Source organism: Aotus nancymaae, unplaced genomic scaffold (assembly GCF_030222135.1).
Source record: "Aotus nancymaae isolate 86718 unplaced genomic scaffold, 86718_ANA_hifiasm-v0.15.2.pri h1tg000058l, whole genome shotgun sequence".
Classification (NCBI taxonomy): Eukaryota; Metazoa; Chordata; class Mammalia; order Primates; family Aotidae; genus Aotus; species Aotus nancymaae.
In genome coordinates, this window is record NW_026988472.1 from 34,714,648 (window position 1) to 34,736,335 (window position 21,688).

The following is a 21,688-nucleotide window of genomic DNA, read 5'->3' on the forward strand; positions in this document are numbered from 1 at the left end:
CAGTGGAAGTGATGAGAACTAAACAGATTTTGAAAGTATCTTGACAGTAGAGCCTAGAGGATTTACATAAGCCATGTACTTTAATCAGAAACATTACAGGCACATTCTCAAGCAGGTACATCTCTTGCTAAGAATCACTGCCCTGGTTTCAAGTTCTATGAAAACAGGGTCCATTTTCTTTCTATCTGTATATGCTCATTACACTCAGCACAGTGCTTTACAAATTTGCTGATAATTCATGTGAATGTCTGAAATTAATTACAATAGATTTCTGGTTTCAAATCTGACATGATATTGTAATAAATTAGTCTATATTTCAAGTCTTATTCCAAAATTTCTGGTAGTACTTAAAAAACACATGAGGACATGTTAGATATAAAATTAACATTTGATGTAGAATTGTGTTCCTCATGCTACAACACAACCTTCAAAGTCAGCCAAGTATATAACATTAATATGTGTCTTCAAAACATCAACTTAGATAACCCATAGCCAGAGGTTCTCAACTTCTACAATGCAACTTCAACACTCAAAAGAGCACAGTATGTTTCAAATCCCATCTCAATGCAAATTTAAGCAAAGCAAAGCAAACTGTATTATCAGACTATCAAAACTCAGTGAGATTCTGTAATTTAATATACCTACTTCTCGACTCTCTAAATTTCTCAACACTGAGGAGAGTTGTTAAATGCCTGAATTCTACTCCAAGCCAATTAAATCACAACAATTAAACCATAATCTCTGTGGGGCATCTTGACTCAGTTATTGCTTTCTAACATTTTACTTCTTGGCCTTTTGGAATGTCCAAAAATTAGTAATATTACAACACATGATATGATCATAATATAACAGTTAAGAAAAAAACATAAAATGAAGGCCTAGAAAGATCTCTTACTCATCTAGAATTATTTGGTATAACAGTATTTTCCAATGGAGGAAGACTATTGGATTTCAGGCATAAAACAACGCCAAAAAAATTTCAAGCCATCACAGGGAAAGAAAGATATAACTTCTGACTCTGGTTTCCTGTGTTTCAGGCCAGGAAGAGCAAGAGAAGAAAAGATTTGTCCATAGGAACAATTTCTAAAATCTCTAAAGAACAATTTCATTTGAATCCATTAATTTCCTTTTCATGCAAAATTTCAAAGATAAAGCAATATAAAATATGGTGCCAAAGAAAAGGGAGGTCTTCAAGGAGAATCTGTCTCTTTAAGTTTTCATTGGTACAACAGTCCATCAGCTTGGAGCTATTCTAAGAGGAATCATGAAAATGAAATTTTGTTTCAGACAGTTTCAGTGGTGTGTGTATATATATATATGTGTGTGTGTGTGTACGCTACAGCAAAGGCTGGTTGTAGCAAAAATTCATTTCAAACTGTATGATACGGGCGGGGCAAGGTGGCTTACACCTATAATCCCAGCACTTTGGGAGGCCAAGGTGGGGTGATCACCCTGAGGTCAGGAGAGACCAGCCTGGCCAACATGTCAAAACTCTGTCTCTCCTAAAAATACAAAAATTAGCCAGGTGTGGTGGCACACACCTGTAATCTCAGCTACTTCGAAGGCTGAAGCAGGAGAACTGCTTGAACCCGGAAGGCAGAGGTTGCAGATCAGGCCACTGCCCTCCATCCTGGATGGCAAAGCCAAACTCAAAAACAAAACAAGACATGCAGAACAAAACTGCATGATATGTAATTGTGACATTATATAGGAATGCTTCTGTCAAAATATAGATTCAATCCAACATTACACCAACTTTTATATTAATTTCAGTCCCTAAGTTAAGTCTTCATAACCAAAAATATGAGAATAATCTTAGAGCTATCTACTAAGGTAACAAACTGTAAATAAATTCCTCAATATTGCTTTGAAAATAAACTCCTTGGTTGTTAAGGGAAATTCCAACTTCCAACTCCATCCAAATGTATTATTTAACTGGTGTTCGTCAGTCATCATCTACTGTTGGCTTGATTGTCACTCCTCTTCTTATCTGACCCCAACCGATTAAACTGCAAAATGAAAATAAAAGAAATCACAAATCTTACATCCATTTCATTGTCATTACCACAGAATTGTATGATAAATTTTACCTGCTTATCTTCTAAATTCAAATTTCTTCCCAAAGCCTGCTCCTCCATGAAGAAAGCCCATACTATATTCTTAGGTTATTATTATTATTATTTTTTTGAGACAGAGTCTCACTCTGTCACCCAATCTGGAGTGTGGTGACATGATCTCGGCTCAATGCAACCTCCAGCTCCTGGGTTCAAATGATTCTCGTGCCTCAGCCTCCCGAGTAGCTGGGACTACAGGCATGCACCACCATGCCAGGCTAATTTTTGGGTATTTTTAGTAAAGACAGAGTATCACCATGTTGGCCAGGCTGGTCTCAAACTCCTGGCCTCAAGTGTTCCACCCGCCTTGGCCTCACAAAGTGCTGGGCTTACAGACATGAGCCACTGTGCCCGGCCTGAAAGTTTAGTGTTTAAATCTATTTTAAAATACACTGGAAGTCATATGTTTGTAATAGCAAAAAATAAATAAATAAATAAATATATATAATCACACAAGAAAGTAAAATCAAAAGGGCATAAATTACCACAAGCAATTTTTTACTTAAGAGACAACAAAAATGTAACTTTCTAAATTACAGGGTAGTAATTCAGATAAATCTTCTGGACAAGTGATGAGACCATTGTGGGTACAGTATCACGAAAGCCTAATAAAGCAAGCAGGGCTGGGTGGGGTGGCTCATGTCTGTAATCCCAACACTTTGAGAGGCTGAGGTGGGAGGATGGCTTGAGGCTGGGAGTTTGAGATCATGCCGGGCAACACAGTGAAACCCAGTGCCTCCAAAAAACAAAAAAATTAGCTGGTCATAGTGGTGTGAGCCTGCAGTCCTAGCTACTTAAAACACTGAGGCTGCAGTGAGCTATGATCATGCCACTGAACTCCAGCCTGGTCAACAGAGAGACCCTGTCTCAAAAAAATACAAAATAAACAATTAAGGAAGGAGATAGTGAGCAGCGGTGATCTGAATAATTATGGGGACAGGGCACGAAACAGTCTAATTTAGAAGGTTTATATAAGACAATGCAGAAGGAAAGGTTAAACGGGTTGAAGCAGATTTCTAGTCCGAAGTATCAGAAAGTAGTGAGAAGCATCTAGAAATTATTGACATAGCATGATGAGAATATTTTAAGACTAATTTTCATTGAGCTCTTAAGTAATAAAAGGCAAACTAGTAGTATTTCACAACAACTGTGAAGGATAAAGTGATGGTGGTATGGACTATGATGACGTGACAAGGAATGGAAAGCAAGGGGCAAACTCACTAACTAACCTGGGAAAGAGCAAAAAGTCAGGAGCTACAAATGTGTGTGCACTTCCTGGCTCTATCCTCTCAAAAGACCTAGAAGCAATAGCACCCTAAGAGCAATGGGCATACGTGAACACTCAGCTCTTCATTTATAAGAGAAATGGCCAGTTCTAAAACTGGAACAGAGAAAGTACAAGATGAGTCTAGAAGATCTTGTACCAGAAAATAACAAATGTTCCAAAAAAAAAGAAGATGAAGAAAGAGCCTGGGCGTGGCAGCTCATGCGAGGTTAGGGGTTCAAGACCACCCTGGCCAACATGGTGAAACCCTGTCTGTACAGAAAATACAAAAATTAGCCGGGCACGGTGGCATGTGCCTGTAGTCCTAGCTACTCGGGAGGCTGAGGCAGGAGAACTGCTTGAACCCTGGAGGCAGAGGTTGCAGTGTGCTGAGATCGTGCCACTGCACTCCAGCCTGGGCAACAGAGTGAGACTCGGTCTCAAACAAAAAAAAAGAAGAAAAAAATGAGTACATGTCAAAAGAACACAAAGGCCAGCCTGAAGGACGTCCACTGGCCAAACTTTGAACAATGCAAATCAAAATAAAGGAAGACAGTGATGAATCATAACATGTTGAATAGGACCCTATTAATCCATATTATAACTAGATAGGGAAATAAATAATGGCAAAGAACGAATGCCAAATGATAAATGTGGGGTGGTAGAGTTGGGGGAGGATACTGTGACCTGTTGAGGTGCTATGATTTTATAATTATAGTCAAGTTCGATTCAGAATCATCAGTGGATGCTATATCCAGGGGTGTGGGATTCGATGAGCAGCAGGCTATTTGTATCGGCTGAAAAGATCTCCCTACACATTGCTTATTAGTTGCAAGGATAAGAGAGTAACTACACAGCAGAGAAGCTGGACAACATCTTGACTACATAGTCAAAATTAACCTTAACAAAGAGGAGCAGTCAGATGTCATGTGCCTCTGGCTGTGATTCCCGAAAAGGATACTTCACAGTGTATTTAAGTATTCCAGCCAAGAATATATAACCTGAATCTAATGTTAGGCCTCCTAACCATAAGACAAACCAAAATTGAGGAATATTCTATAAAGTAACTAGCTTGTATTCTTCAGAACTGTTCATGTCAATTAAGACAAAGGCTGAAAAAGTTCCAGATTAAAGATCAAAGAGACATGAAATTAAATGCAATGCATGCTTCTAAACAGAAGGAACATAAACTACATTATTGGGATAAGTAATAATACTGAAACATGCACCATAGATTTCAGTATTTTACCAATGTTAAATTTCTAAGTGGTTATGTAAGAATATCCTTTCTTGGTGAGAAATATACACTGAAGTATTAAGAGATCAAGGAGCATAACATATATAGCCTACCCTTCAAATGGTTCAAAAAAACATCTATGTAAATAAATGTGTATGTGTGTTTGTCAATCTAGGAAAAGGTTATAGAGGAGTTTTCTGTAAAATTCTTGCAATTTTTCTATTAAGTGTGAAATGATTTCCAAAGTCAATGGAAATACCGAACCCAAATTCATTGGGTTTTGCATAGGTTTGTGTCTAGGAGGAAGAGAAGCCAATCACAGTATTTGGACTAAAATATGGGACTATAGTGAAGGTTGAAGTATAGTTTTCAAAGTCATCCAAACAAACAGTTAAGACCGAAAGCCCCAATAACTGTTGCCCTCAAGGAAGTGTGTGTGCTTATGTGTACGCCACCAAGAACTTAAGGAAATTGTGTTTTGTTTTTTTAAACCTTTGTTGTTTTAAATTATTTCTGTATGACAAGACTGTGTCATTTTTTAAGTAGACAGTGACAAAGACTAACAAACTTACCGCCAGTGTTTTTCAACTCTTCGGCTAAGGGCAATTTTTTCTCCTACCTCTGTGCACACTGGATTGGTCAAAACAATTTTACCCAAATCGGCCTTGACAGCACTAACTCTCCCTCCTGTAGACAGGGACCCTATGTTCACCATGAGTACTTCATTCTTAGACAGCTTTTGCACCTAGAAAAATAAATTGGAAAAAAATAAACCCCCAAATCAAGACAATGCTTTCCAAAAATACAAAGAATTTACCAAATACTACTGGAAGTACGTCAATTGTAAATTTTTAAAAAAAATTCTATACAAATTTCATTGTAAAGGAATTTAAACTATAGTCTAAAGATGACAAAAGGAAGGTTTATTTGGCACCCACTGAATTTACACAAGATACATCTTTTAAAAATAAGGTAGTAACCATAGCAGAGAACCTCTTAAAATTCTCAAGAAGTTACACAGTACAAATGAGGTACAAAATTCCCCAAAGTGGGGAGAGGGGAGGACTATGGCTAGATATGAGGTAATATAAGCTAACATTATGGCTATAATAATATGGCCATATATATAAGAGTTAATACGGGCCGGGCGCAGTGGCTTACGCCTGTAATCGCAGCACTTTGGGAGGTTGAGACAGGCGGATCGCTTGAGGTCAGGAATTCGAGACCAGCCTGACCAACATGGTAAACCCCATTTCTACCAAAAATATAAAAAATTCGCCGGGTGTGGTGGTGCACTCCTGTAATCTCGGCTACTTAGGAGGCTGAGGCAGGAGAACTGCTTGAACCCGGGAGGTGGAGGCTGCAGTAAGCCGAGATTGTGCCACTGCTCTCCAGCCTGGGTGACAGAGCGAGACTCCATCTGCAATAAACGAATGAATGAATGCTACAGTGAAATGTGCTGGGATAGGGTGTTGCCACATTTAAATGTTGACAAATATCACCAAATTTCTCTCTCAGAAAGTATTACCAGTTTGTACTTTCTCAAAAAGCATGATTGCTTATTTTCCAAAATCTTTGCCAACACTAGGTGTCAGCAATTTCCCATCTCTGTCAACCTAATCTGGGACATTGAGATCAGCCTGGGTAACACAGTAACACTCCATCTCTACAAAAAGTACAAAATTAGCCAGGCGTGGTGGCCCGTGCCTGTAGTCCCAGCTACTCAGGAGGTTAAGGTGGGAGGATGCCTTGAGCCGGGAGATCGAGGCTGCTGTGAGTCGAGATCGCACCACTGCACTCCAGCCTGGGCAACAGAACAAGACTCTGTCTCAAAATAAACAACAACAACAAAATCATATGGATATTAGGAATATCATTTCTTTGTCATACATGGCAAAAACTTTTCTCTGTTTTATAGGTTTCTTTCTTAAACTGACTGCCATATAGAAGTTCTCAATTTTGGCCGGGCACAGTGGCTAATGCCTGTAATCCCAGCACTTTGGGAGGCCCAGGTGGACAGATCACTTTAGATAAGGAGTTCGAGACCAACCTGGCCCACATATAGTGAAAACCCATCTCTACTAAAAAATAAAAAAATTAGCTGGGCGTGGTGGTACATGCCTGTAGTTCCAGCTTTCCCTTATTTGGGAAACCAAGACAGGACAATCATTTGAAATCAGGAGGCAGAGGTTGCCATGAGCTGAGATCACATCACTGCACTCCAGCCTGGGCAACAGAGCAAGACTCCATCTCTCAAAAAAAAAAAAAAAAAAAAAGTAGTTCTCAATTTTGCAGAAGTCAAATTTATTTGCCTTTCCTTTTTTTCTAAATTTCATGTTAACTATAAAAGAATAAAGCTCAAAACTAGTTTAACACTCCCATTTGTCACGTTTTTAGAAACGGGAATTATAAAAAGCATTTACCTTTGCTGCTTTCTTGTCTCCTTCAGTGCGTACACCTAGAAGCCGTCTAAGCAGGAAATAGGAAATTTCCAATTCTGTGAATATCTCAGGTAAGGCTCCGACTGCACCAAGTACCTGCCCCACCATTCTGTCAGCCCGGCACAAAGTGGGGTCAATTTTTGTTCCAACTCCTAATATAAAAATAAGATGTATATAGCTCAATGTTTTATTTCCTAAAACACCTATAAAGTGAATTAGTTGGCCGGGCACGGTGGCTCACACCTGTAACCCCAGCACTTTGGGAGGCCGAGGCGGGTGGATTGCCGAAGGTCAGGAGTTCGAGACCAACCTGAGCAACACGGTGAAACCCAGTCTCCACTAAAATGCAAAAAATTAGCTGGGCATGGTGGCATGTGCCTGTATTCCCAGCTACTCCGGAGGCTAAGGCAGGAGAATCACTCGAACCTAGGAGGCGGAGGTTGCAGTGAGCCAAGTTCACAACACTGCACTCCAGCCTGGGTGACAGAGTGAGTCTCAAAAAAATTTTTAAAAAGTGCACAGTGGTGCAATCTCGGCTCACTGCAACCTCTGCCTCCTGAGTTCAAGCGATTCTCCTACCTTAGCCTCCCGAGTAGCTGGGATTACTTGAAGGATTACCCGAGGCTGGCCTTGAACTCCTGACCTCAGGTGATCTGCCCACCTTGGCCTCCCAAAGTCCTGGGAATACAAGTGCGAGCCACCGCGCCCGGTCAAGATTGGTAAATCATTAATAATTGCTGAAGCTGAGTGATGGCTACATGGGGGTTATCATTACGGCATTCTCTCCTATGTTTAAAGAGTTCCTTAAGCCAAGTGTGCTGGCTCACACCTGTAATCCCAACACTTCGAGAGGCCAAGGAGGGCGGATCACTTAAAACCAGGAGTTTGAGACCAGCCTGGCCAACATGGAGAAACCCCGTCTCTACTAAAAATACAAAAATTAGTTGGCCATGATGGTATGTGCCTGTAGTTTCAGCTACTCTGGAGGCTGAGGTACAAGAATTAACTGAACCCAGGAGGCAGAGGTTGCAGCGAGCCAAGATCACACCACTGCACTCCAGCCTGGGTGACAGAGTGAGACTCTGCCTCAAAAAAAAACCCAAATTTTAAAAGTCTCTTAAGTTAAATTTTAAAAAAGTTTCCAAATTTCCCTTGATTACCACACACATGCACACAAAGGATAAAATGGTAGATGGGACTATAGGCAAACATCACCAAATCCAGCTAATTTTACTATTTTATTGGAGAAATGGCATCTTACTGTTACCCAGGCTGGTCTCAAGTGATCCACCCAAGTTGGCCTCCCAAAGTACTGGGATTACAGGCGTGAGTCACCACGCCCAGCCTCTTTTTCTCTTTTGAGACAAGGTCCCTTGTCGCCCAGGCTGGAGTGCAGTGGTACGATCTTGGCTCTCTGCAGTGTCGACCTCTGGGCTCAATCCTCTCACCTCAGCCTCCTAAGTAGCTGGGACTACAGGCATTTGACACCACGCCCAGCTGATTTTTGTAGAGACAGGGTTTCACCACGTTGCCCAGGCTGGTCTCGAACTCCTGAGCTCAAGCGATCCACCCACCTCGGCCTCCCAAAGTGCTGGGATCACAGGCGTGAGCCACTGCGCCCGGCCTTCGTGTCTTTTTTTTATTTCCTCTTTACAATTTTTAACCAAAGACGCAACTTGGTAGGTGAAGAATAAACTGTTTCTTCACCAAACATTTTCTTCTTTAATCTAAAGGTACAACACCCCCTTTAATTCTCACTGAATCTTTCAGTTTTGGGGGTATTTAGTAATAAACTAAGTTGTAAGGGACTATTGCAAAATAACATAAAAGCAACCATGGCCGGGCACGGTTGTTCACACCTGTAATCCTAGCACTTTCTGAGAGGCCGAGGCAGGGGAGGTGCCTGAGCTCAGGAGTTTGAGACCAGCCTGGGCAACACAGTGAAACCCCATCTCTATTAAAATACAAAAAATTAGCTGGGAGTGGCCACATGTGCCTGTAGTCTCAGATACTTGGGAGGCTCGGGCAGGAGAACTGCTTGAACCCAGGAGGCAGAGGTTGCAGTGAGGTGAGATTGCACCACTGCACTCCAGCATGGGTGACACAGCAAGACTCCATCTCCCCCTCCACCCCCCAAAAAAGAGGAACTGTTATCTACCACAAAAACTGTGTAAACAAAAATGTTAAGTGTAGGTAAGTATCTTAAATGATAAGTCATCAAACTTATTTTTTGTATTGCTAAAAAGGAGTTACTCTATATCTGACCAAAATGTATCCTTTGTGTTTAAAAATAATTTTTATTAACTCATAAAGTCATCTTATAACCTAAAACAAGAGCTTAACCACATGACTGTTCCCCCACCCCACTCTATTATTAAAATAGCCAATTAAAAATCTATAATATGCCCCTTTTGGTAATCTACCTCCCACGAAAAGTACCACAAATAGCCACAAATTAGAAGAGATGAGAAGAAAATCTTTACCAATAAGACCGCCTGGAGCAGCATATTGCAGATCATTATGCTCCGCAAAAAGTGATACAATTTTGGAAAAGATTGGTTTACACATGAGTTTTCCTTCACTATCCTTGGAAACAATACCAGGTCTTACTTCTATCTCCTGGCCCACCTGTAAACATATGATTAGCAATTAAAATTAGTAATTAAAATTACAGCAAAATTATCACTTACCTTTCAAAGTTCCATCAGGGGCCGGGTGTGGTGGCTTCACGCCTGTAATCCCAGCATTTTGGGAGGCCAAGGCGGGTGGATCACCTGAGGTCAGGAGTTTAAGACCAGCTTGGCCAACATGGTGAAACCCCATCTCTAACAAAAAAAATAAGCTGGGCAAGGTGGCAAGTGCCTGTAGTCCCAGCTACTCGGGAGGCTGTGGCAGCAGAATCGCCTGAACTAGGAGGCAGAGGTTGCAGTGAGCCGAGATGGTGCCACTGCACTCTAGCCTGGGTGACAGAGAGAGACTGTGTCTCAAAAAAACAACCTAAAGAAAGAAAAGAAAATGCAGTGTACAGACACACATACACACACACGAGGAATATTATTCAGCCACAAAAAAAACCACAAAGAAATTCTGCCATTTGCAGCAACTTATCTAGAACTGGAGGCCATTGTGTTAACTGAAATAAGCCAGGCAGAGAAAGACAAATATCACACATTCTCACTCATGTGTATATGCAGGGGTTAAAAAGGTGGATCTCACAAAGGTAGAGAATGGATTGGTGGCTATCAGAGGCCCAGAAGAGTGAGGGGAACAGAGTTTGAAGAAGGAAAAAAAGAATATTAAAAAAGGGAACTCTGTATCAAATACCGGAAACCATGGAAAAATGTTTTTTTCAATCTGGATCGTCAATACTTTTTTTCCTGATTAAGACAAAGGTAAAAGAAACAACAAAAGCAAAACAAAATCACAACAATCAAAACCCAGTTTACCTTTAATACTCCTTTTAGGATACTACCACCAGCTACACCCCCCTTAAGGTCATCAACTTCACAGCCAGGTTTGTTGACATCAAAAGATCTAATAACTAAAAGAAAATAAAATAAATTAAAGCCAGTTATGTTAATTTTAACTTTAGAAGAAATATTATTTTCCATGTTAACTTTTCTAAAATAGTGGCAATATAAGATTTATATCAAAGGGGTGACTTTCTAACAAAATCTATTATTACTCCAATGCTTATGCAGCCTCACTTATGATGGGAAAAATGAAAATAAGTTTATTAACAAGTGGCATATATATAGTATACCAGTATTACACAGTATCATGCAGCTATTAATGTTAGAGCTATATGTAATGATCTGGAAAAATAACCCTCATACACTGTTAAGAATAGTTATAAAAACTACATGCATAATATAATCCCACTTCCATAAAAAAAATTAATGTCTGTATATGGATTTTTTTTCCCCTCTATCACAGAGGCTAGAGTGCAGTGGCACAATCATAGCTCACTGCAACCTCAAACTCCTGGGCTCAAGTAATATTCGTGCTCCAGCCTACCGAGTAGCTGGGACTACAGGTAGACACCAATGTACCCAACTATAATATTTTAGTTTTTGTAGAGACAGGGTCTTTGAGGCCCAGGATGGTCCCAAAATCCTAACCACAAGCAATCCTCCCACCTCAGCCTCAGCATCCCAAAGTGTTGGGATTACAGGTGCAAGTCACCATGCCCAGCCTGTGTATATGTTTATACATGATGACAGGAACAAAGAGAAAAGTGTGGGAATAATGGAAACCAAATGTTAACTTTGCTTACTTTAGGGCTAAGGGACTAGAACTTGAAGACAGAGAGATTATGAACATTTTCTTTATATACCTCCATATTATATGACTCCTGTAAGAACAATTCAGCTTTATAACTACAAAACAACACTAGGACTACATGACCTGCTTTAAGTCACTTCAGAGATATTTCCTACTAAACATCAGGAGCCCAGATGAAGGCCCAGACAAGCTAAAATGTCTGTTTCAAGAAGGCTTCTACATTCCTGGATAGGAACCACAAGCTTAGGTGATCAAATTATACCAGTATCAGTTTTTCTCTAATGGAACAATAAAATCATCTGTATAACGTTTTAGTCAGGAAGTTCTAACACCCTGACTAAAACCTTATGATTCCATAGAGAATACTGTATTATTCCATCTTGATCATATACCATGTATTGAGCACAGAAAGGTTAACAGTTGTTTTTGTTTTTTTGAGATGCAGTTTTGCTCTTGTTGACCAGGCTGGCGTGCAGTGGTGCAATCTTGGCTCAATGCAACCTCCGCCTCTCGAGTTCAAGCAATTCTCCTGCCTCAGCCTCCTGAGTAGCTGGGATTACAGGCACGTGCCACCATGCCCAGCTAATTTTTTGTATTTTTAGTAGAGACAGGGTTTCACCATGTTGGTCCAGCTGGTCTCGAACTCCTGACCTCAGGTGAGCCACCCACCTCAGCCTCTCAAAGTGCTGGGATTATAGGCACCAGGCCGAGGTTAACAGTTCTTATTGCGTTCAGGACTCTGTCCTTCATCCAGTAATACAATCTAGTACTGCCAACACAATCTCAGAATTAATTGATTTAAAAAAAAAAACTGTATGAATTATCACCTCTGCAGAAAGAGGAAATATTAATAAACACCCTTAAAGAGGAATCACCAATGTGAAAAAGATCAGATTAAGAGTTAATGGTAAATCCAATCACTTACCAATAAGGCGGGGCTCTGAAGTAAAGTCTCTTGGGGGTACTGGAATTTTCTTTACTATGTACTCACAAACAACTTCAATATTGTATTTCAGCTGAGCCGAAATTGGAATAATGGGAGCTCCCTCTGCTACTGTACCTATATGACAAAATTCAGAAAGATCAAAATTCTAGTTTTATAAAATTTATTCTATGTATGTTATATAAAACAATTTAGATTACTATAATAAAATAGATGCCTAAACCCCATACAAATGTCAGCAACAAGTGCAAAGTGGATAATTCTGTTTAGAAAACTGGAAATATTCTATGTTTGTTTTTACTCCTGAAAATGAATACTATTCCCTTTAAGGGAAAATTTGTTAAATTATATTAACAGACATACTTAATATTAGTACAATGATAAACCTGTTTACATAAAAATACTAACATTCCTGGGAAAGAGTACTCTACTAGTTGAAAAGATTTCTAACATGTAATTAATCTCCCAATAAATGTCAAGATAAAATTACAGACTCTGATAATCAAAGACTGCTTTGATTTTAATTTTAATTTATATAATTTTAATTTAATTTTTTTTTTTTTGAGACAGGGTCCCGCTCTTTCGCCCAGGCTGGAGTGCAGTGGCACAATCACAGCTCGTTGCAACCTCCACTTCCCAGGCTCAAGCAATCCTCACACATCAGCCTCCTACGTAGTAGCTGGGAACACAGGTGTGTGCCACGAATCCTGGCTAATTTTTTGTATTTTTTGTAGAGACGGAGTTTTACCATGTGGCCCACGTTGGTCTTGAACCCCTGGACTCAAGCGATCCGCCCGCCTCGGCCTCCCAAAGTGTTGGCATTACAAGTGTGAGCTACCATGCCCAGCCATATATATTTGCTCCGTATTACTTATATGTCAAACAAGCTAGTCAAAGAAATAGACCAAACACAATTAGACTTTAATTAAAATCACGTATTACTTTTCGTGATGACAGAACTGAGTTCACAAGAAATTAACCTTTCTAACAAGAAAAACAAGACTAAGAGAGAAAATGTCAACAATAAGATATATCATGTCTCTATGCTATTAGAGAAAGGGACATTATAGAGATTAAATAAATCACTGTCACTTCCAAATCTGAAAGTAGCTGTTCAGTAACAAATACTGTAAGACAAGTTTTTTTAGATTATGTTACTCATTTTACTATTACTGAGATTTCTTTTTTAAAAATCTGACTGATAAAGTTTCCAGAATACAACCCCAGTTCTAACTTGCTGCCAGCAAAAATACACTTCAGTATATTAAATTCAGAAACATAGATTTTATTAGTTATATCAGGTTGCTAATAAGCAGTAGGTAGAGTGCTAAGGCTTAAGACTCGTAAGTTTACCGTGTTTTAGATAATATACATTACAAGTTAATTTAACATCTAGTATCCAGAGTAAATGCCCCTCAAAGTGATTCATAGATTACATATTATGGCTTCTTACCTTGGACAAAAGCAAGGATCTGCTCGTATTGTTCTTTAGCCTGACTTTCTTTTACCAAATCAATTTTATTTTGTAGAATCAAAATATGCTTCAGTTTCATGATTTCTATAGCAGCTAGGTGTTCAGATGTCTGAGGCTGAGGGCAAGATTCATTACCAGCTAGTTGATGAAGAATATAAAAGATCTATTTAAGAATAGCTGGAAATACCCAGAACAAGCAGACAAATCCACAAAGAGAGAAAGCAGATTATAGGTTGCTAGGGGGTGGGGGAGGGAAACATGGGGACTGATGCTTCATGGGCATGGGGTTTTCTTTTGTGGTGATACAAATGCTCTGGAACTAGATAGTGATGACACTACAACCACTATGTTGTACAAAATTGTGAATGCACTTAATGCCACTAAGTTGTACATTTTAAATATATAAAATGGTACATTTTATGAGTCTCTTTTGCCACCAACACCCCCCACCGCCCAAAAAAGCCTGGCATCTAATAAAGGAGACTTCTGAATGCTCTAGCTGTACTCAAGGCAACAGTCCTAGATATTATTGCTAGGCATCCACCTTTTGGCCCCGCTTCACCCTGTCGCTTGCATTCACTGGAACCTCCCAACTGTCTGGCTCTCAACCCTGGTCCTAAGCAAGAAGCTTAAAATCAGTAAGTTTGGCTTCTCAGGGTCTGCCCTCAGCTTTTGCTCAGGTATAAGGTAAAGCCCTCTAACTCTATCCAGTCTTGGAAATGCTCTGGCCCAGCCAACTTCCTGAGAGGTAGAGAGTAATTAAAGAAGAAAAAGCACTTAATACTATCTAAGAATTTTTACTAATATCAGAGGCTACTCTGCAACCAAGAGGGAAGAATGCCGACTGTGAAGATAACCAACAGTGTATTATAAACAGGCATGTTTGGTTGAACACTTAATGATCAACCTCCTCAAGTTGTGATGTTCAAGTGTCCTGACTATACTCACGTGACATGCTTTAAAAAAAAATTTTTTTTTTTTTTTTGACACTGAGTCTTACTTTACTCTGTCTCTGTCACCCAGGCTGGAGTGCAGTGGCCTCATCTCTGTTCACTGCAACCTCTGCCACCTGGGTTCAAGCGATTCTCCTGCCTCAGTCTCCTGAGTAGCTGGGATTACAGGCGTGCCCCACCACGCCCAGCTAATTTTTGTATTTTTAGTAGAGGTGGGGTTTCACCATGTTGGTCAGGCTGGTCTGGAACTCCTGACCTTAGGTGATCCGCCTGTCTCAGCCTCCCAAAGTGCTGGGATTACAGGCGTAAGCCACCTCGCCTGGTGTTTTTAATGAAATCTCTCAACAGCTTACACAGGAAACAAAGCATATGCTACCCTTGAAAACTCCACTTATTCCTAGACTTCAGCACTTATTATGAATGGTATTTGTATCTTAAATACATCTACAGTAGACAGTTTCACAGACACACACACACACACACAAAAACACACCACAACACAAATAGTTTTACACACACATTTAGAACTAAATAAATCACCTCACATGATTTCAATGAGAAAAATGAACCAATGCCTTTTTTCTTTTTCTCAGATGCTACCACAAGAATTCTCACAAGCCATCAGCCCCAAGTCTATCTTTTTGAGTATTTTGTGATAGCTGGTAGGTAGGAAAGTCATCCTGGATGACATGTTAGTTCCCATTCGTGTCAGCCGTAGGTAATAGACATGGTCCTTAAAGGCCTTAATTCCCCTTTAAATATTTCATCTCGGATTTGTTCCACATTCTTTTGTCCACACCAATTGTGAGGTATTTACCTATCAACAGAAGAGCTGCATCCATCACCGCGGCACCATTCAGCATAGTAGCCATCAAAATATCGTGGCCAGGACAGTCAACAAAGGAAACATGTCTAACAATTAAGAAATAACAATCAATTTTAACATGAATTACTACTTAAACATGCTATAGATTTCTTAAAGTTAAATCAACTTAGGAAATAATCTTATCGCTATAAAATTGGTACAGGGCTTGGTGTTTCTAGAACTTAGAAGTAAGTTCACCAGCTGAGATTAAAACCACTACAGATTACAAAGCAAATTCAATTAGTTATGTGCAGAACGGAAGATAAAGCAACCCCTAGGCCGGGCGCGGTGGCTCATGCCTGTAATTCCAGCACTTTGGGAGGCCGAGGCGGGTGGATCACGAGGTCAAGAGATTGAGACCATTCTGGTCAACATGGTGAAACCCCGTCTCTACTAAAAATACAAAAAATTAGCTGGGCATGGTGGCGCGTGCCTGTAATCCCAGCTACTCAGGAGGCTGAGGCAGGAGAATTGTCTGAACCTAGGAGGCGGAGGTTGCGGTGAGCCAAGATCGCGCCATTGTACTCCAGCCTGGGTAACAAGAGCAAAACTCCATCTCAAAAAAAAAAAAAAAAAAAGAAACCCCCAAATCCAAATCCAATCAAAGTGAATATGGTATAGAATAATGGTACAGAGTATATACTGAGAATCTCATTGATTTGAAAGCTAAAACTTATAATGACTTATAAAAACCATGTTAAATCTGAAAAAACAATTTTCTGTCTGGGCGAGGTGGCTCACACCTGTAATCCCAGCACTTTGGGAGGTGGAGGCAGGTAGATCACCTGGAGTCAGGAGTTTGAGACCAGCCTGACCAACATGGTGAAACTCCATCTCTATTAAAAACACAAAATCAGCCGTGTGTAGTGGCACATGCCTGTAATCCCAGCTACTCAGGAGGCTGAGGCAGGAGAATCACTTGAACCTAGGAGGTGGAGGTTGCAGTGAGCCAAGATCACGCCATTGCACTCCAGCCTGGGCAACAAGAGTAAAACTCTATCTCAAAAAAAAAAAAAAATTTTTTTCCAAAAATAGCTCTAGCACCTTGAAAAACTAGACTTGCCCATTTGAAGTGGGGATAGCAGCACTTTTTTAAAGCACAACTATGGTATTCAATTCAGAGCCACAATTTATTTTAATTGTATGCTCACACTGTCATGATCTAAAAGAGGGGTTGGCCCTTAGGCCAAATCTGGCCCACCACCACACCTATTTACACACATATTGTCTACATCTGCTTCTGTAATAGAAGAACAGAAGCAACAGAAACTCTACGGCCTGCAAAGCTGAAAACATTTACTATCTGGCCCTTCATGGAAAAAGTTTGCTGATCTGCTATTAAGGGCTAGGACTACAGTGAGGCAAAATGCAAAATTTAAGAGAACGCCAAAAAACTCAGTCATCAAGGTGAATGGCCAGGCACAGAGGCTCATGCCTGTAATCCCAACACTTTGGGAGGCTGAGGCGGGTGGATTACTTGAGGCCAGGAGTTCAAGACCAGCCTGGCCAACATGGTGAAAGCCCGCCTCTACTAAAAATATAAAAACTAGGCCAGGCACGATGCTCACGCCTGTAATCCCTGCACTTTGGGAGGCCGAGGCAGGCAGATCATGAGGTCAGGAGATCGAGACCATCCTGCCCAACATGGTAAAAACTCCGTCTCTACTAAAAATACAAAAATTAGGTGGGCACGGTGGCGCATGCCTGTAATCCCAGCCACTCAGGAGGCTGAGGCAGGAGAACTGCTTGAACCAGGGAGTCGGAGGTTGCAGTGAGCTGAGATCAGGCCACTGCACTCCAACCTGGGTGACAGAGCAAGACTTTCTCAAAAACCAACCAACAAACAAAAGATAAACATATATATTCAATATTTTTAAAAAGTCAAAATTAATGCAAAAATCAGTCATGAACAAAATACAATGCCATGATGAGCCATAAAGTGATACTGAAGCAAGAGGGGAAAAAATTCATTAATACTGAGTCTGCCCTTATTTATATTTTTGATATTCTGTTTATCACATTTTTTTGCATTAATTTCAAAAAAGATACTGTATTAAAATATTTATCCTGGCTAGGTGCAGTGGCTCACACCTGTGATCCTACCACTTTGGGAGGCCGAGTCGGGTGGATTGCCTGAGCTCAGGAGTTCGAGACCAGCCTGGGCAACACAGTGAAAGCCCGTCGCTACTAAAATACAAAATATTAGCTGGGCATGGCGGTGTGTGCCTGTAATCCCAGCTACTCAAGAGGCTGAGACAGGAGAATGACTTGAACCAGAGGCAGAGGTTGGATGAGCCAAGATCGTGCCACTGCACTCCAGCCTGGGTGACAGAGCAAGACTCCACCTCAAAATAAACAAACAAACAAACAAATAAATAAATAATTTATTCTAATCACTGAGTTTTTCGGCATACCTGCCACCCCCAGGCCCACTTAAATTTTGGGCATGAGGTGAAGGCCTCACTTGTCTCTCCCTGATCCCAGCCCTGCTCCTGATCTAAAAATTCCCTGTAGGGCATCTCCAGTCCCCAGAAACATTACTAGACAGATGTCAGTATCCTCTGATAAAAAACCAGGTATGCAACTATATTCAGAAAATAGATGGGGAACAAGTTCAAGTGTTTTACAGAAGTGATTAGAAATGGCTCTGTTCCTCTCCCATTTAATATACAAAAACAGCACTGTTTAAAAGAAACTCAGGAAGCCTAGAAAAAGAATCCCTTCAATCCAATGAGTTGTTTCTCCATTTTGTTTGCATGATACTTTTAGTTTGGCGAAACTGCATGTAAGTATTTTAACTTAGATTTACATGCTTGACTTTTCAGATTTGCCATAAAAACATAAAACAATGGAAAAACAAAACAATTGAGCAATTAAGTTCATTGTTTAATACCTCAATATTTCAAAAAGCACAAAATAGAAGACAATAAAACATAGTAAAGTGTTTTTAGCAAAAAAGAAGTCACCTGACTAATTTGAAGTTCCCTTTGGTCCCTGGAATATCTGTAGGAAACTCATCAGGTGTACTGCTCCCACAAGATCTATAACATTCTGGCCGAGGGCAACTTGGGTCATCAAGCTTATAAATCTAAAATTTCAATAAAAAAGATTTTGATTTGTTATCTGCACAACGACAATTAAATACTTCCTTGTTCCACAGAACCCAGCTCACCTTAGCATTAGCATATCCAAGTTTGATTGTAATATTTCTTTCTAGTTCATTTTTGAACCTGACCGTGTGAACTCCAGAAATAGCTTTGACAACTGTGGATTTCCCATGAGCTACATGACCAATTGTACCTAAAGACAAAGTACAAAGAAATTAATTCCTGTGTATTTAATTACACACCAAATATTTTTTCAAATAGTGCTAAGAGTAGAAAACCCACAGCTGGCCAGGTACGGTGGCTCACATCTGTAATCCCAGCACTTTGGGAGGCTGAGGTGGGGAGATCACGAGGTCAAGAGATCGAGACCATCCTGGCCAACATGGTGAAACCCCGTTTCTACTAAAAATACAAAAAGTAGCTGGGCATGGTGGTGCACACCTGTAGTCCCAGCTACTCAGGAGGCTGAGGCAGGAGAATCGCTTGAACCCGGGAGGCAGAGGTTACAGTGAGCAGAGATCACGACACTGAACTCCAGCCTGGCGACAGAGCAAGACTCCATCTCAAAAAGAAAAAAAACCAAAGCCATAACTCACTGTAAATATCAACATAGAACCAACAGTGACTTCAATTTTTCCTCTTCCATATATCTATAGTTCTCATATAGGACTGAAGAGAACCTTCCATATAACTAACAACTTTATTTTAAAAACACACTCTGGGCCAGACAGGATCTCCTGCTGCTGCCCAGGCTGGAGTGCAATGGCCTGATCACAGCTCACCACAACCTCAACCACCTGGGCTCAAGTGATCCTCCCACCTCAGCCTCCTTAGTCGCGGGGACTACAGTCATGCATCTCCATGCACGGCTAATTTTTTGCATTTTTTGTAGAGATAGCTATGTTGCCCAGGCTGGTCTCCTGGGCTCAAGCGATCCACCTGCCTTGGCCTCCCAAAGGTGCTGGGATTACAGGCATAAGCCACTGCACCAGGCCAGAATTCTATATATTAAGGAATCTTCCAGCATTTCCAGATTAAACAGGTATGATGGGCCCTGACACAACAAAAAGGGATTTGTGAACAAATAAGGAAACCCAAGTTTAACAACTGCAATGGTCTAACTTTTTAAAAGCCTCATGGTGGAGTCTTACTTTTTAACTGTGCTGTTTGTACAAACTCAAAATGTCCAAAATTTACACTCAGTCAACGTAACGTCTCCTCTAAAGGTCTAGGTGTCAATTAAGAAAAAAAAATTGACTTAATCACAGCTTGTACATCAAATAAAACTTTTATAAATTCTGTCCTTTAAACAATCCTGTGTGGCAAGTATAGCCACATTTTCACCTCTTCCTTAAACTTCTGATACCTATGACTACATACTGCCTTATGCCATTAAACTTCTATGTCTCCATTTTTTCTTCTTACCAAGTCTGTAAGCTAGACATGGGCAGCATTCTTTGGGCTTCCCCCTACCCTGCAAAAAATCTAGCAGGTGCTTTATTCACAGGGACTTAATATCTATTTCTTGAATATCTGAATCCTCATATTCAGGTAATCACACAAAAAGTGAGGACAAAATTCATCGCTGGAGATCAAGCAAGTCAGGTCTCTTAAGTTACTCTTACCTATATTAATTGTGGCTTGTCTGCTGATAACTTCGTGTGAAAGTGGCGTCAACTTGGTAACATCCTGCAATGAAATATTTTAAAACACTGCACATAAAACAAATCAGAACTTTTCCTTTGACTTTACATTTGCAATCTACATCTCACCACCATCTGCATAGTTTTCTTCTACTTCTAAAGCGCCTTTCACCGATCAGTAACCTTGAACTCCTATGGTTGGGAAGCCGTAAGAGCCCTGCATCATTACAAAACAGACTACACCTTCACCTCCATACAACTATGGGATATCTAGAGGTCAGAGACCTCCTAATCTTGGGAACATTAGCACTAAAAGTAATGCAGACAAGACATCCCCTTTCCCAGACGTTCAGAAGCTGAAACTATGACAACAAACATCAAGACTTTCCAGCCGAATCCTCCAGAAGTTCGAAGTCCCAAGACCGTACATCCTTGCACCCCGATCGTGGACTGCCCTGGGTACAGGCGGCGCAAGCATGGCTTAGGGCGTCCGGCTCCAGGTCTCCCTCCAGACCCATGCTCCCAACGACCCGACACTAATCCCAATGCCACCCGGGAGGATCGGTCAACTCCACTCCCGAGTTCACTCTACATCCTCCCCAAGCGAAACTTCACCAAGGTGGTGAGATCCTGGCGCGAAAGATGCGGCTGCCCCAAAGTCACTCCAGCTTCTCCTCCCGCCATCTTGCCAAAAGAGGAAGGAAATCGCCCCGGCTGCCGCCTGATCGGCTGCAGGGGTCCTAGTGCGGGGCGAGGAAGCCGGGGCGGGAAGGCCGACTAGGGGCTCAGGGTGGCCAGTGCAACAGCGGCCTCACTGCTTGGACGTCTCTCTGCTTGAATCTGTACAGTGCCTGTCGGTAGGCTTACTAGAAAACATGGTGCAAAGTTGCGGGAGCTATTAGTTGCAGCCCTGGTAGATATTTGTGCAGGCAGTACTGAGGGCAGCCATCATACCCCACCCCTCCCTAGTGCGAAGCGGGTGATGCAACCCTACGCGCGCGCCGGCCAGGGAGAGACCATTTCCGCTTCCTGTGGAGTTTCCCGAAACCTGGGAATTGGCTATAGTGTGAGAACAGAAAAGAGGGAGTGTCCTCCCCGCCCCCCCCCCCTTTTTTTTGAATACAGATATCTGTAATTTAATTAGGCGAGATCGGCTTGGGGGTCGGCGCCCACCAATGACGGGGCTCTTGGCTGGAAGAAGACCGCGTGCTGAGCCCCGGCGGGTTGGCGGGGCGGGCGCCCCCGCGCGGGAGTTTGGTGAAGAGCTCAGAGGGGCAAGGCTAACAAAATCAAAGTTCCTAGCTTGTTCCCAGAGAGCGGTTTCTAGTGCCGGGGAGGTGGGCCTTGGTGACGTTTGACTACG

General features: G+C 41.2%; 1 protein-coding gene across 3 annotated transcripts; it reads right to left on the reverse strand.

Moving 5' to 3' along the window:
* Positions 1–56: 56 nt before the first annotated feature.
* On the reverse strand, positions 57–21,049 carry EIF2S3 (eukaryotic translation initiation factor 2 subunit gamma). Of its 3 annotated transcripts, none has more exons than XM_012448846.2 (12): positions 20,941–21,049; positions 20,308–20,371; positions 18,748–18,875; positions 18,542–18,663; positions 15,528–15,622; positions 13,737–13,895; positions 12,266–12,400; positions 10,503–10,597; positions 9,540–9,684; positions 7,039–7,208; positions 5,188–5,360; positions 57–2,009 (listed from the first exon to the last, which is right to left on the reverse strand). In XM_012448846.2, the coding sequence occupies exons 1-12, from the start codon at positions 21,007–21,009 to the stop codon at positions 1,946–1,948; spliced, it is 1,419 nt and encodes a 472-aa protein (XP_012304269.1). In that variant the 5' UTR covers positions 21,010–21,049; the 3' UTR covers positions 57–1,945. The 3 variants fall into 3 exon arrangements, with proteins under 3 accessions (XP_012304269.1, XP_012304267.1, XP_064220513.1); XM_012448844.2 differs by lacking the exon at positions 20,941–21,049 and adding an exon at positions 20,702–20,922; XM_064364443.1 differs by lacking the exons at positions 57–2,009; positions 5,188–5,360; positions 20,941–21,049 and adding exons at positions 5,367–6,439; positions 20,702–20,925.
* Positions 21,050–21,688: the final 639 nt, after the last annotated feature.